Source organism: Carcharhinus amblyrhynchos, chromosome 6 (genome assembly GCF_965287045.1).
Source record: "Carcharhinus amblyrhynchos chromosome 6, sCarAmb.v2.hapA, whole genome shotgun sequence".
Taxonomy (NCBI): Eukaryota; Metazoa; Chordata; class Chondrichthyes; order Carcharhiniformes; family Carcharhinidae; genus Carcharhinus; species Carcharhinus amblyrhynchos.
In genome coordinates this window covers 6246771-6261715 of record NC_137329.1, presented here as the reverse complement: position 1 = coordinate 6261715, position 14945 = coordinate 6246771, and the positions used below count along the sequence as shown (strand labels likewise).

The 14945-nt window shown below is 45.7% G+C and overlaps 1 protein-coding gene across 3 annotated transcripts in view; it reads right to left on the bottom strand.

Moving 5' to 3' along the window:
* The window catches only part of lrp4 (low density lipoprotein receptor-related protein 4), a 397853-nt gene that overhangs the window by 209104 nt on the left and 173804 nt on the right, over positions 1–14945 (bottom strand). For all 3 annotated transcript variants that reach the window (XM_080189863.1, XM_080189864.1, XM_080189865.1), the window contains exon 2: positions 14378–14530. In XM_080189863.1, coding sequence (XP_080045989.1) covers positions 14378–14530 — 153 coding nt within the window. The remainder of the gene's footprint in view (positions 1–14377; positions 14531–14945) is intronic.

Sequence of the window (14945 nt, the reverse complement as noted above, 5' to 3'; positions counted from 1 at the left end):
ATCGACGAAACACAGTGCAGAAATTCACCACTTTCCTTAGGCAGCACCTTCCGAACCCATGATCTCTGCCATGTGAAAGGACCAGGGCAGCAGATACCTGGGAACACCATCAGCTACAAACTCCCTTCCGCTCACCATCCTGACTTGGAACGATAATGCCGTTCTTTCAACGTGACTGGGTCAATATACTGGAACTCCCTCCCTAACAGCACTGTGGGTGTACCTACACCCCAGGGACTGCACTGGTTCAAGAAGTGGAGATGTCGGCATTGGACTGGGGTAATCACCTGCTTTAACCTGGTGTTGTGAGACTTCCTACTGTGGTTCAAGAAGGCAGCTCACCACCACCTTCTGAAGGACAATTAGAAATGGGCAATAAACATTGGCCTGGCTGGCGACACCACATCCCGTAAAGGAACAAACAAAAAGAAATTCCATTCTTTGGCAGCAATCTCACAATGTTTGGTTGTACAGAATCTTGCCTCACTGCTTAAACCAAAGCAGAATTGCCTTGACCACGTCTACTGTGTCACCATAACATCACCTCCAGCTTTACAACATCACACAGCCCTGTCCCTACAGTCACTATAGACTCAAATCAAAACCTCCTCTTCCAGCTTCTCACAACCATCCGCCTTTTTTACAAATGGTTTCTCGGGAGTCAAACTTCTCCTCTGGGTGATTCAGGTGAGGTGTTCCTCGTTTCTTGGTATTCGGTGTATAGTTCTACGATCAAAGCTCAGGGATGAGACTTGGATCTGATACAGACCAGAATTACACGACGCATTTATCCTTCTGATCTCCTCTGACATAAAGCAATTTCTGTGAAGACGTTGAGCAAATAAAATACGACTCCTTGTTCTTTGTCCTGACATAGCGTCCGTCTGCATTCAACTAGATCAGCTAAAGTGTCAACAATGGGAAACTGCATGGTAAAACGATGGATATATCAAAACCTGTGCATCTCCTGTTTGTTCCATCCACTCTTGCCACTGAGAACAATGAACCGTTTTCTTATGAATGACCTGTGCTTTGAGACTTGACTATTCCAATGCACTTCAAGCCAGTCTCTGAAAATCTACACCCAACCTGAACTTGAGAACATCCAAAACTCTGCTCACTGTGTGTTAACTTGCACCAAGTCCCATTCCCCTATCACTGACTTATCGCCAAGTGCTTGCTGACCTATAGTAACCCCTTGTCAACAGAGGGTCTTGATTTCACAATTTTCACCCTTGCTTTCAAATCCCTCTATGGACTCGCTCCCTCCCCATCTCTGTAATCTCCTCCTGCCCCACTACCCTGCCAGGTATCTGCACCTTTTTAGCTCTGACATTTCCTATTGATGGGGGAGATAGAGGCGCAGTGGCAATATTACTGGACTAATCATTCAGAAACATAGGCTAATGCTCTGGGTATTTGGGTTCAAATCCAACCATGGGAGCTGGTGATCCATTTAAACAAGGAAACATCGAGACTAGAAGCAGGAGAAGGCCGTTCGGCCCTTCAAGCCTGCTCCACATTCACTTTGATCATGGCGGATCATCAAATTCAATATCCTGATCCCTCATATCCCTTGATGAGGAGAGGCTGAATAAATTAGGCTTGTACTCGTTAGAGTTTAGAAGAATGAGGGGAGATCTCATTGAGACGTATAAGATGATGAATGGGATGGATAGGATAGAGGTGGAGAGACTCTTCCCGCTCAAAAAAGACAGTAGGACTAGGGGGCATAGCCTCAAGATAAAAGGGGGGCGGTTTAGAACGGAGTTGAGGAGGAACTTCTTCACTCAAAGGGTGGTGAATCTCTGGAATTCTCTGCCCGTTGAAGTGGTGGAGGCTGCCTCGCTAAATATTTTTAAGACGCGGGTTGATGGGTTTTTGATAAGCGAGGGGATTAAGGGTTATGGGGAGAGGGCGGGAATGTGGAACTGAGCCACGACAGATCAGCCATGATCTTATTGAATGGCGGGGCAGGCTCGAAGGGCTAGTTGGCCTACTCCTGCTCCTATTTCTTATGTTCTTATGTTCTTATGTTGTCTCTTTAGCCCTAAGAGCTTTATCTAATTTCTTCATGAAATCACACAATGTTTTGACCTCAACAACACCCCGTGGCAGTGAATTCCACACATCCACCACCCTCTGGGTGAAGAAATTTCTCCTCACCTCAGTTCTAAAAGGTTTACCCCTTATCCTCAAACTGTGACCCCTTGTTCTGGACTCTCCCACCATTGGGAACATTCTTTCTAAATCTACCCTGTCTAACCCTGTTAGAATTTTATAAGCTTCTATGAGATCCCCTCTCACTCTTTTAAACTCCAGTGAATATAATCCTAACCAGCATAGTCTCTCCTCATATGACAGACCTGCCATCCCAGGAATCAGCCTGGTAAACCTTCGCTGTGCTCCCTCTATAGCAAGGACATCCTTCCCTCAGATAAGGCACCAAAACTGCACACAATACTCCAGGTATGACCTCACCAACACCCCATACAAATGCAATAAAACATTTCTATTCCTATATCAAATTCTCTCGCTATGAAGGCCAAATACTATTTGCTTTCTTTACAGCCTACTGTACCTGCGCGCTTACTTTCAGCCACTAATGCACGAGGACTGCAAGATATTGTTGAGTATCCATCTCTCTCAATTAACACCCATTCAAGTAATAATCTGCCTTCCTATTATTGCTGCCAAAGTGGATAGTCCATATTATATTGCATTTGTCATGCAGATGCTCACACACTCAGCCTATCCAAATCACATCTCTACATTCTCCTCACAGCTCAACCTCCCACCCAACTTTGTATCATCTGCAAATTTGGAGAGAATACATTTAGTTCCCGTTTCCAAATCATTAATAAGATATGGAATTAAGAGCCAGGCTTAGTAATCGCGACGGTGAGAACGACCATCAACTCTCAAAAACATATCTTGTTCACAGTCTTTTAGGGGAGTCCCCTGTCCTTATCCAGTCGATGTGTGACTCCAGAACACCCCAATGTGTGACCCTTAACTGTCCTCTGATATGGTCATAACAAGCCAATCAGCTCAAAGACAATTAGGGATGGGCAACAAATGCTGGCCGCGTTGGTGATGGCTACATCACATGAGAGAATAAGTAAAGATTGCTCCAATATCGATGGCCGTATCTTCAGTTGCCTAGACCACAAGCACTGAGCTTTCCTGCCCACAGCTCTCCACAATACCCGTCTCCTGTAAGACATGGTGGGAATCACCATGGGTGGGCCATTGAATTCAGAGAGGCAGCCAAAGCCCAGTGACTTTGTGCAGGAAATCCCGATGGGCCAATACACACTGCCTTTGAGTCACATGATGCAACATCCAAATACTGCAATATCACATGATAACCCTTCACTGCTTTTGGAAATGTTTAAATGGATCATCAGAATGTAAGGAGATTCTTATTTATTCAACTGTAGCAGATAAATAAATCCTCTGCACGAAACTCACATTCCTCTATGTCTACACTGGAAGTTCCTGCTGCTCTTATACCTTATTTAGCAGCAACATCCAAATATGGCATCAGACAATCCTATAAACTTAAACTAAAATACATTACAAAGAGAGTTGTGACCCCTTCAATCTCAATCTCCAATGATCCAATCAGTAATCATTATTTAGGCAAAACACAGAAATCAAAAATAGACACAAAGCACCAATGAAATCTTGAAGCTCAATCATCCTTTGGAACTATTTGATTTTTGGCAGGATCTTACGGTCTTATGATCGTAAGAACATAAGAACGTAAGAAATAGGAGCAGGAGTAGGCCATCTGGCCCTTCGAGCCTGCCCCGCCATTCAATAAGATCATGGCTGATCTGAAGTGAATCAGTTCCAGTTGCCCGCCTGTTCCCCATAACCCTTAATTCCCCTGTCTGTCAGAAACCTATCTACCCGTGACTTAAATATATTCAACGAGGAATACTCCACCATTTCAACGGGCAGAGAATTCCAGAGATTCACCACCCTCTGAGAGAAGAAGTTCCTCCTCAACTCTGTTCTCAACTGTCCCCCCCGCCTGTTTTTGAGGCTTTGCCCTCTAGTTCTGGTTTCCTTTCTAAGTGGAAAGAATCTCTCAACCTCTACTCTAGATCGTAAAATCCCACCCAAGGCCAACAAAGATTTCCATTTTGGGAACCTCGCCCAACCTGATCCCAGGGCGGTCGGGGTGGTAGGGTTTTGGCGTTTGTGTTCTAAACAGAACCTTGAGGCCCCCCCATTTACCAGGACACGGTGTTGAGAATCGCTGAGCAGAGGGAGGTTGACGGCAGGGAGACAGAGGACTTGCTCGAATGCACTGTTCAATGCTCACTTAGTGAAACTCTGCAAGGAACATGAAGCAGGAGCAGAAAATCTCCTCTAATTGCCTGTAATTGCATTAACCTCAAAGGCTGGATGTTGTAAATGTTTGCCGATACACGCTGTCTCGGAAATTGCTCTTGTGTTTGGATGAAACTGGAAATGGTTATTAAATGAAAGAGGACAATAAAAATTAAAATTACATTTTCTGAACACTGTTTTGTCTGGCTTGTTAAGATTGCTATTGATTTTATGTTCCCCGACTAGATTCTTGCTGCTGCTGTCTAAGAAGCAGTGAGATGTGCGACACGATCATCAATCCGAGCTTCTCATTCTTGCTAACTGAAGTGACCTAATTGAGGCACACAAGATGATCGGAGGGTTAGATAGGGTGGACAGTGAGAGCCTTTTTCCTCGGATGGTGATGGCTAACACGAGGGGACATAGCTTTAAATTGAGGGGTGGTAATTATAGGACGGATGTCAGTGGTAGGTTCTTTACTCAGAGGGTAGTAAGGGCGTGGAATGCCCTGCCTGCAGCAGTTGTGGACTCGCCAACTTTAAGGGCGTTCAAATGGTCAGTGGATAGGCATATGGATAACATTGGAATAGTTTAGGTTAGAGGGTCATTGGATTGGTTCCACTGGTCGGCGCAACATCGAGGGCCGAAGGGCCTGTACTGCGCTGTAATGTTCTATGTTCTACGTTGCTGCCAATGCTGATCTCCCCCTGACTGAAGCCTGGTATAGTTGAACAGTGCTCCAGAGTGAATGCAGAATCAGGCTGGGAGGAGAAGCTATGGGTACCAGGTGTAAGAGGAAGTCTTTGTGGTTTGAATAGTGCCAGTGATATCCTTCACTTCCACCAGTGGAGGTAAATGGAGACTTTGTTTAACATACATCTACGGCCAATGGGAACATAGCACAACACCGGATTCCATACAATGACCAGAAATTTCCTCAAAGCCGTTTTTACTCCACTAACTTAGCTTTGTTGGGTTATAAAAAAAAAGACTCGCATTGAAATAGCACCTTTCACATCCAATGGACATCCCAAAGCACTTTACAACCGAATAGTGTATCCTTTGTAGTGTAGTCACTGTTGCACTGTAAGAACACAGCAGGTGAGTTGCTTCACTGCAAAGGCCTCACAAATGGCAGTGATCATCTCCTCTTAGGATGTTAATTGAAGGTTAAATATTGTATTCATAAATCCACATTAAATGTACCTAATCCTTTAATAACCTCTTGGAGCTGCCAATCAAACTATGAACCCACCTCCCCACCCGACAGTGATAGATTGTGGAAGCAGTCAAGCTATAATGATAGCACTTTGGGTTACATCAACAAACATCTATTGAAACTGCAAAGACGGATCTTTTTCAATTCCCACATAGGAAGATTATTTATTTTTTTCAATTTATAGAGCAGGGGATTTAAATAACTTTATAACTTGGTAATTCTACAGATCTTATCTGCCCTGTATGAACATTTATATTTACTCAAACAATTTATGACACTCATGTTTGAAATAGCAAACAGGGGAGAACTCGCTTGCTCTTTGGAACAGTGCCCTAGGATCTTTTATGTCCCTGTAAGTGAACCAACAGGACCTTGGTTTAAAGTTCCAGCAGCAAAACAGAAACTCCCCAAGCCCAGCACTAGAGTGTCACCCTTGGTTCTAGAGCCCAAGTTCTGGAGTTGGCCTTGAACACACAGACCTAGCTTCAGTACTGACTTTAAGCAGACCCTATTCTCACTGGATTGAGGGTCTTATCCTGTAATTGGTGGTGGTGGTGGTGGGGGGGGGGGGGGGGGGGGGGGGTAGTGGTGGGCTCTGTGGAATTGTCACTGTACTAGTAATACAGAGACCCAGGGCACTGCCCAGGAAATCTGCCGTCCTTACCTGGACTGGCCTACATGTGACTCCAGGCTTTTAAATACCCTCTGAAAAGGTCTAGCCACTCACTCAGTTCAAGGGAAATTTGGGATGGGCAATAAATATGGCACTGCCAGCGATGACCAGATCCTATGGATGAATAATAAAAAAAGTGACTGTCATAAATTTTTTGAGTAAATGTAAATGTTCATCCAGGGCAGGTAAGATCTGTAGAATTTTGAAGTTAGAAAGTTATTTAAACCCCCTGCTCTTTAAACTGAAAAAGTAAACAACCTTCCTACGTGGGAGTTGGAAAAGATCCATGCTTGCAGCTTCAATAGACATTTGTTGACATTACCCTAAGTGCTATCACTATCGCTTGATTACTTTCACAATCTATCATTGTTGTGTGAGGAGGTGGGACAGTAAATTCACAGTTTGATTGGCAGCTCCAAGAGGTTATTAAAGGATTAGCTACATTTAACGTGGATTTATGAATACAAATGTTTGTTTTCATAAGGGATTGAGTACTCAAATGTAATGAATGGAATTTTATGAATTATAGCTTTTTATACACAGTGAAGTCTGTAATAAATACTTAGAACTGTATTTCATTTCATCTGAGCACGGCTCCTGAGGTCTGTCCATGATGGATACTGGATGAATTGGCATGGAGCGGGGTGAAAGGGCAAAGGATAATGGGTGAGAGGTAGGGGTTGGCATGATTTGGCATTAAATTGATTTTGGGCTGTAGGCAACCATAGGAATGAGTGGGAATCATGGATTTTGCACTAAATTGGCATGCGGCTGTAAGACGCCATGGGGATGAGTGAAAGCTATAGATTGGCATCAGCTGGCATGAGTTTGGTATAGGGGATATAAGGAACCATAGGAATGGATTGGCATGAAGGGTATAAGCAGGGTAAAAGGGTCCATTGAGGGGGTGAGTGGTGTGGCATGGGTTGGCATGGATGGGTGGGGGGTTTGATGGTGTGTGAGCGCTGGGGGCTGGAGACAAAGTCCGGAGAACCAAGACAGACTGCCTCATCAGCTGGCAGCATCTGTGACCACCTCCAATCTACGTCCCTGGTGGACGTGTAGCCCACCCATCACCCCCCCCCAAACCTCGCGGAACAAAGATCCCATCAGTCAGGGCATCCTTCCCCCCAGGATGGGCACAACGTGGCGTGAAATCTCCTGGCTCTGCATACCCACCTCCAACACGGAAATCCAGGGCACAATCTTCAATGGTGGGGGAGTGCCACCCACCCAGCAACGGCTGACGCACCAAGTGTGGGAGCTGAACAGAAACCTGCCAACACCATCTGTCTTCATAAACCCGGCTTCCGCCTAACTACTGGCAAAGCTTAGTTGTAGAGATGAGAAGCAGCTCTGAGGAATCTGCGAACCAAGGTCCTCGAGTCTGGCATTAACCTCTGAATCAGAGGGAATTTACCAAGATCTGCTCAGGGGCAGCACGGTGTTACAGCGGTTAGAACTGCTGCCTCGGTGCCAGGGTTCAAATCTGGCCTCGGGTCACTGTCTGTGTGGAGTTTGCATGTTCTCTGCATGGGTTTCCCCTGGGTGTTCCTTCCACACTCCAAACAGGTGCGGGTTAGGTTGATGGGCTGTGATAATTGCTGCTGAGTGTTAGGGTGATTAGCAGGACAAATAGGTGTGGTTATGAGGATAGGGCTGGGGTGGCATTGTTGCTGGTGCAGACACAATGGGCCGAACGGCCTCCTTCTGCTCTGTCGGGATTCTGCGATTCTATAATCTGTGCCAATTCATCATCCAAAGCAAACAGGATTCTCATTCTCTGGTTTGAGACAATGTTTTGATGTGGAGATGCCGGCGTTGGACTGGGGTAAACACAGTAAGAAGTCTCACAACACCAGGTTAGAGTCCAACCAGTTTATTTGATAGTAATTTCACAAGCTTTCGGAAACAGTGTTCCTTCATCAGGTGTGCGAGAGGTTCTGAAGGTCTGGAATCTTCTACACACTTGACGAAGGAACACCGTTCCGAAAGCTTGTGAAATTACTATCAAATAAACTGGTTGGGCTCTAACCTGGTGTCGTGAGACATAGAACACAGAACACTACAGCACAAACAGGCCCTTCAGCCCACAAGTTGTGCCGATCACATCTATACCTACCAAGCCATAGAACTATCTGTAACTCCCAATGCCATTAGATCCTATATACTCATCCAGAAGTCTCTTAAAAGACCCCAGCGAGTTCGCCTCTACCACCACCGATGGCAGCCGATTCCACTCACTCACCACCCTCTGAGTGAAAAACTTTCCCCTCACATCTCCTCTGTACCTGCTGCCCAGCACCTTAAACCTGTGTCCTCTCGTAGCGACCATTTCAGCCCTGGGAAAAAGCCTCTGAGAATCCACCCTATCTATTCCTCTCAACATTTTATAAACCTCTATCAGGTCGCCTCTCAACCTTCGTCTCTCTGGGGAGAAGAGTCCCAGCTCCCTCAACCTATCCTCATAAGGCATGCCTCCCAATCCAGGCAACATCCTTGTAATCTCCTCTGCACCCTCTCAATAGCTTCCACATCCTTCCTGTATTGAGGCGACCAGAACTGCACACAGTACTCCAAGTGGGGTCTGACAAGGATCTTATAAAGTTGCAGCATTATCTCCTGACTCCTAAACTCAATCCCTCGATTAATGAAGGCCAGTACACCATACGCCTTCTTGACCACATCCTCCACCTGCGAGGCCGATTTAAGAGTCCTATGGACCCAGACCCAAAGATCCTTCTGCTCCTCAACCCAGCTAAGACTCCTACCCTTGATATTGTACTCCTTCATCCCACTGGTCCTGCCAAAATGGACCACTACACATTTATCCGTGTTGAAGTCCATCTGCCACTTCTCCGCCCAGTCTTGCATCCTATCTATGTCACGCTGCAACTTCTGACATCCCTCCAGACCATCCACAACACCACCAACCTTCGTGTCGTCGGCGAACTTACTAACCCATCCCTCCACTTCCTCATCCAGGTCATTTATGAAAATGACAAACAGCAAGGGTCCCAGAACAGACCCTTACTGTGCTGAGACAGCGTTTGTCAGGGGAACAATCCCGGGACTTATTTTCCTGAAGCATCCTGATCAAAGACCTGAGAAATGGCGTTGCAGCAGGAATGGAAAAGAAATCTGCCGGCCAGCAGGTCAGGAACACAAACAGAGTGTTCAGTGTGGGTTTATTACAAGCTTCCAAGTGGAAGGTACATCGCTTCCGTGGTTAAGACACTCACCATATCCATTTCAGAGGCTTACATGGGTAATTACAGCACAGCTCTCTGCCCGAGGTGCCCTGAAGCAGATTGATTTCACCTCCCTGGGGAACGGTTACAGACCCGTTTTGGACAAGAAGAAGAAAGCGATGGAATTCAAATCACGTTAACGCAGCCTGGGTCTGTATTGTCTCCGTGTGGGTCTCTCCCCTCCTCCCTACTGCCAGCCACGTACAGGAAGAAAAAACACATTTCTCATCTACCTTTCGTGATCAATGAGCACCCGAAGCCCCTCATGGTCAGTGAAACACGGTTCACACATAGACAACGCAACATTGAGAAACATGACTGCCAAATTATGGACATCACGGGTGGAATTCTCTGGCCTAAAAGCCTGTAATTCCCGCCCGACTCTCAATGGGCCTTCACACTGTCTGCAAAACGCCTGCTAAATTTCGGGAGGGATGGGAGAATGTGGCCCGTGTTCTTTCACTGTTCCTGGGTCAAACTAACAAGGGAAGGTGATGGCCGAGTGCTATGGTGGCTGGACTATTAATCCAGAAACTAAGTTAATGCTCTGGGGAGCTGGGTTCGAATCCCACCACAGCAGGTAGTGGAATTTGAACACAATAAGAAATATCTGGAATTAAGAACCATTGTCGATTGGTTCACTCATGTCCTTTAAGGAAGGAAATCTGCTGTCCTTACCCGGTCTGGCCTACATGTGACTCCAGAGCCACAGCAATGTGGTTGATTCTCAACTGTCCTCGGGCAGTTAGGGATGGGCAATAAATGTTGGCCAGCCAGCGATGCCCATGTCCCACGAATAAAAAAATGCTGCAACTCCCTCCCTAACTGTAGTGTAATGTGTCAAAATTCACAGATGACACTGAGATGAGTGGCAGAGAAAAGAGTGCAGAGGACGCTGAAATTCTGCAAAGGGATATAGATAGTGGAAATGAGTGGGCGAGAGTCTGGCAGATGGAGTACAATGTTGGTAAATGTGAAGTCATCCATTTTGGTTGGAATAACAGCAACATGGACTATTATTTAAATGGTAAAAAATTGCAGCATGCTGCTGTGCAGAGGGACCTGGGTGTCCTTGTGCAGGAATCTCAAGGAGTTGGTTTGCAGCAGGTAATTAAGAAGGCAAATGGAATTTTGTCCTTCATTGTTAGATGGAGTTTAAAAACAGCGAGATTATGTTGCAGCTGTATAAGGTGCTGGTGAGGCCACACCTGGAGTACTGTGTACAGTTTTGGTCTCCTTACTTGAGAAAGGATATACTGGCACTGGAGGGGGTGCAGAGGAGCTTCACTAGGTTGATTCCGGAGTTGAGAGAGTTGGCTTATGAGGTGAGACTGAGTAAACTGGGACTCTACTCATTGGAATTCAGAATAATGAGGGGAGATCTTATAGAAACATATAAGATTATGAAGGGAATAGATAAGATAGAAGCAGGGAGGTTGTTTCCACTGGCAGGTGAAACTAGGACTAGGGGACATAGCCTCAAAATAAGGGGGAGCAGATTTAGGACTGAGTTAAGGAGGAACTTCTTCACACAAAGGGTTGTGAATCTGTGGAATTCCCTGCCCAGTTAAGCAGTTGAGGCTACCTCACTGAATGTTTTTAAGGCAAGGATAGATAAATTTTTGAACAGTAAAGGAATTAAGGGTTATGGTGACCGGGCGGGTAAGTGGAGCTGAGTCCACGAAAAGATCAGCCATGATCTTATTGAATGGCAGAGCAGGCTCGAGCGACCAGATGGCCCACTCCAGCTCCGAGTTCTTATGTTCTTATGGCACTGTGGGTGTACCTACACCACAGTGGTTCAAGAAGGCAACTAACTACCCGTTTCTCAAGAGGTAACGAGGGCAATAAATGTTCACCTAGCCAGTGACGTCCACATCCATGAATAACTTCTAAAAAGCCCCTCACAAATAATAATCTGACAACGACTATATTCAGTGAAGTTTAGTAAAATCCATTTGAAATGCCACTCCCTCAACACTGAGAAGCATAGTTTATGTTTGTGATTTTTTTTATGCAGTTATGTACATGAGCAACTGTCTCAAAGTCATCATACCAATTGTCCTTTTCTGAAGTAGGAACTTGGACAACACCTTGGGCAGTTGGAGGCAATCCGAAGGCATGTTACTGTTGACATGGAGATCCCAATGTCAGGAGGAAATGTGTGTCGCCGGCACACATGCACCGGGTGAGGGGCGGGCCTTCCACTTGCAGAACAAGGGCAGCGACCAATCAGCTGGCTGCAGTCAGTGTTGAGTAAAGGGGTTACTCCCCCACCTTCTCCCAAGGGTACAATTTCTAACACAATCAGGTCAAGTCACTGAGTGTATTTAAGAAAGAGATAGATAGGTTCTTGATTGGTAAGGAGGCTAAAGGTTATGGGGAAAGGCAGGAGAATGGGCTTGAGAAACTTGTCAGGCATGATTGAATGGGGGAGGAGACATGATAGGGTGGCATGGTAGCACAGTGGTGAGCACTGCTGCTTCACAGCTCCAGGGTCCTGGGTTCGATTCCTGTCTTGGGTCACTGTCTGTGTGGAGTTTGCACATTCTCGTTGTGCCTGCGTGGGTGTCCTCCGGGTGCTCCGGTTTCCTCCCACAGTCCAAAGATGTGTGGGTTAGGTTGATTGGCCATGTTAAGAAATTGCCCCTTAGTGTCCAGGGATGCTTAGGTTAGAGGGATTAGTGGGTACGATATGTAGGGATATGGGGGTGGGATTGTGTTTGGTGGAGACTCGATGGGCCAAAGGGCCTCTTTCTACACTGTAGGGTGATCTATGATCTATGATGATGGGCTGAATGGTCTTAATCTGATCCTATATCTTATGGTCTTAATAACTGGCTCAGGAGCATTTGCAGCTGGAGATTCGCAAACACTGCCAGGTACATGGGACAATAAGACAAACCATTCTAGTATGAAAGGAGCTTCTTAGCTAGTGCACTATTGAGGTCATTTTGGCTCAGTTCACAGTGTATACACAGTCATCTTTACTGTTCGTACCAGAACAGCCTGATGATGGATTACTTAAGACACAGACAGATCTTTTGCTGCTTCAGAAAGGAAACAAACTTGTTGAGTTTTAAGACCATTTGTTTTAATTAACTGATAGCACCTTACTACAAAATTCACACCATGAATATTTCATCAGCCCCTTGATATCCCCACCAAAGACCATAAAATTATCAACTTCGTCCTAATTTAATTCCTTGAGAAGGCCTGAGATGACAAACTGTCAAGATTTACAAGCGTAGCTTGAAATTAGGTCAGCTTTTCTATTAAATTATTTAGCAGCATGTTAAAAACGACCTGGAATCAAAAGATGGATTCTACATTATTCAAAATTTCCTGATGGATTTTCACTGCAGAGCGGGAGACAGAAACACAGCAATGCTCATTAATACCTCACGTGCTTAATATATCAATAATACGGGAAAGACAGAAATTACATTATTGATAATTGCGTTTTTTACCGTGATGAATGAATAACTGAAAAGTGTTGGAATTGATGATTAAAAGTATAGGCCAAATAAAACAAAGGTATTATTTGTCTGCGGCACTTAAGTCCATTGCTGGAATTCTCCACCATTCACACCAATGGGATTCTCCAGTCCCACCGGCGGCGCACCTCCGCCTGTGCGTTTCCCGCGGGCTTGGGGTGACGGCAACAGAAATTCCCATTGTCAGCAGAGAATCCCGCCACTGGCAAATAACACGCCACCTCCCGTCGGCAGGAATCACGCGGCTGGGAGGTTGGAGAACCTCACTCTGGACCCTTCATTTGTAGGAAGTAGTGTCCCAGGTGGCTGAACGTCAAAGCACCATAATAACACTGAACAAAAGCTCAACTCTGGCCTGGCAACCCCTGAGAAGAGACAGCTGGAGTCACAGAGTTTTACAGCACCTTTGTCCCATCAAGCCCACACTGCCCATCAAACACCTATCAATTCTAATCCCATGTTCCAGCACTTGGTCCATGGCCTTGTATATGTACCCTGACATTTCAGGTGCTCATCTAAATGCTTCTTAAATGTTATGAGGGTTCCCACCTCTACCTCTCTCTCAGGCAGTGAGTCCCAGTTTCCTCTGGGTAAAAACATTTTCCCTCAAACCCTCTCTAAATTTCCTGCCCCTTCCCTTAAATCTATGCCACCCTGGTCATCGATCCCTCTCCTCAGGGGAACAAGTGCCTTCCTATCCCCCCTCTCCTTGTCCCTCAGTCGTGTCCTTCCTCAGCCTTCTCTGTTCTAAGCAAAACAACCCCAGCCTAACCAGCCTCTCTTTGAGCTGAAATGTTCCAGCCCAGGCAAGGTCCCGGTGAATCTCCTCTGCGCCTTTTCGCGGGCAATCACAGCCCTCCTATAGTGTGGAGACACACAGTACTCCAGCTGTGACCTCACCAGCATTTTATACCAAACCACCAAAGGACCACTTATCATCTCTTTGTGGCATTTTTGATGTATTGGGTATGATGCAATTACAAACTTAGATTCCAAAGAACTAGACTGTTCTTGAGGATACAGCACACACTGTAATCCAAATCCACAGGAGACTAGCTAACTAAAGGATGCTTTGCTAAAATAATAATTAAAACATCAAAGACATGGAAATCGAGAAACAACAAAGAAAGAACAAAGAAAATAACAGCACAGGAACAGGCCCTTTGGCCCTCCAAGCCTGCACCCAAAAAACTAAAGCCCCCTACCCTACTTATCCCTCAATTCCCATCCTATTCATGGAGAAAGAAAGAGTGAGGGAGAAAGACAGAAATCAACTGCTGCAATAATTTCACCAAAGCCACTGCGACAAGCGAGCTCAACTCCAGGATTTAACCCAAATGAGCTCTGAATGGGGAACAGTGATACATTTTCAGGAAGTTTATGGGTAACTTACTGCAGCCATCTTCATCGCTGTGGTCTCCACAATCATTGTCTCCGTCACATTGCCACTGGGCAGGTATACAGGTACATTCACCAAAGGCACTCACTGCGCATGTGAAATGATTCCGGCCGCAGGAACATCCTGTGCTTCCTGATCCTGTCACCCCTGCACACACACACACAAATAATCCTGGTGAGTACAACGAGAGATCGTCCAGAGACAAAACCGCGGTAAAATACCAGAATCACCCAGCAATACATTCAGGAGCTTTGGTGTATTAGAGTTACGGCCTAGGTTGAACGCCAAAACTGATTTTTACAGGATGTTTCCATTTTGTAATCGCTGTGTCGTTCCGAATAAGAATCAGGTTCTTTTCTTTCTTTTTTTATTAGTGTCACAAGTAGGCTTACATTGACACTGCAATGAAATTACTACGAAAATCCCCTAGTCGCCACGCTCCAGCGCCTGTTCGGGTATACTGAGGGAGAATTTAACATGGTCAATGCACCCGAACCAGCGCATTGTTCGGACTGTGGGAGGAAACTGGAGCACCCGGAGGAAACCCACGCAGGCACGGGGA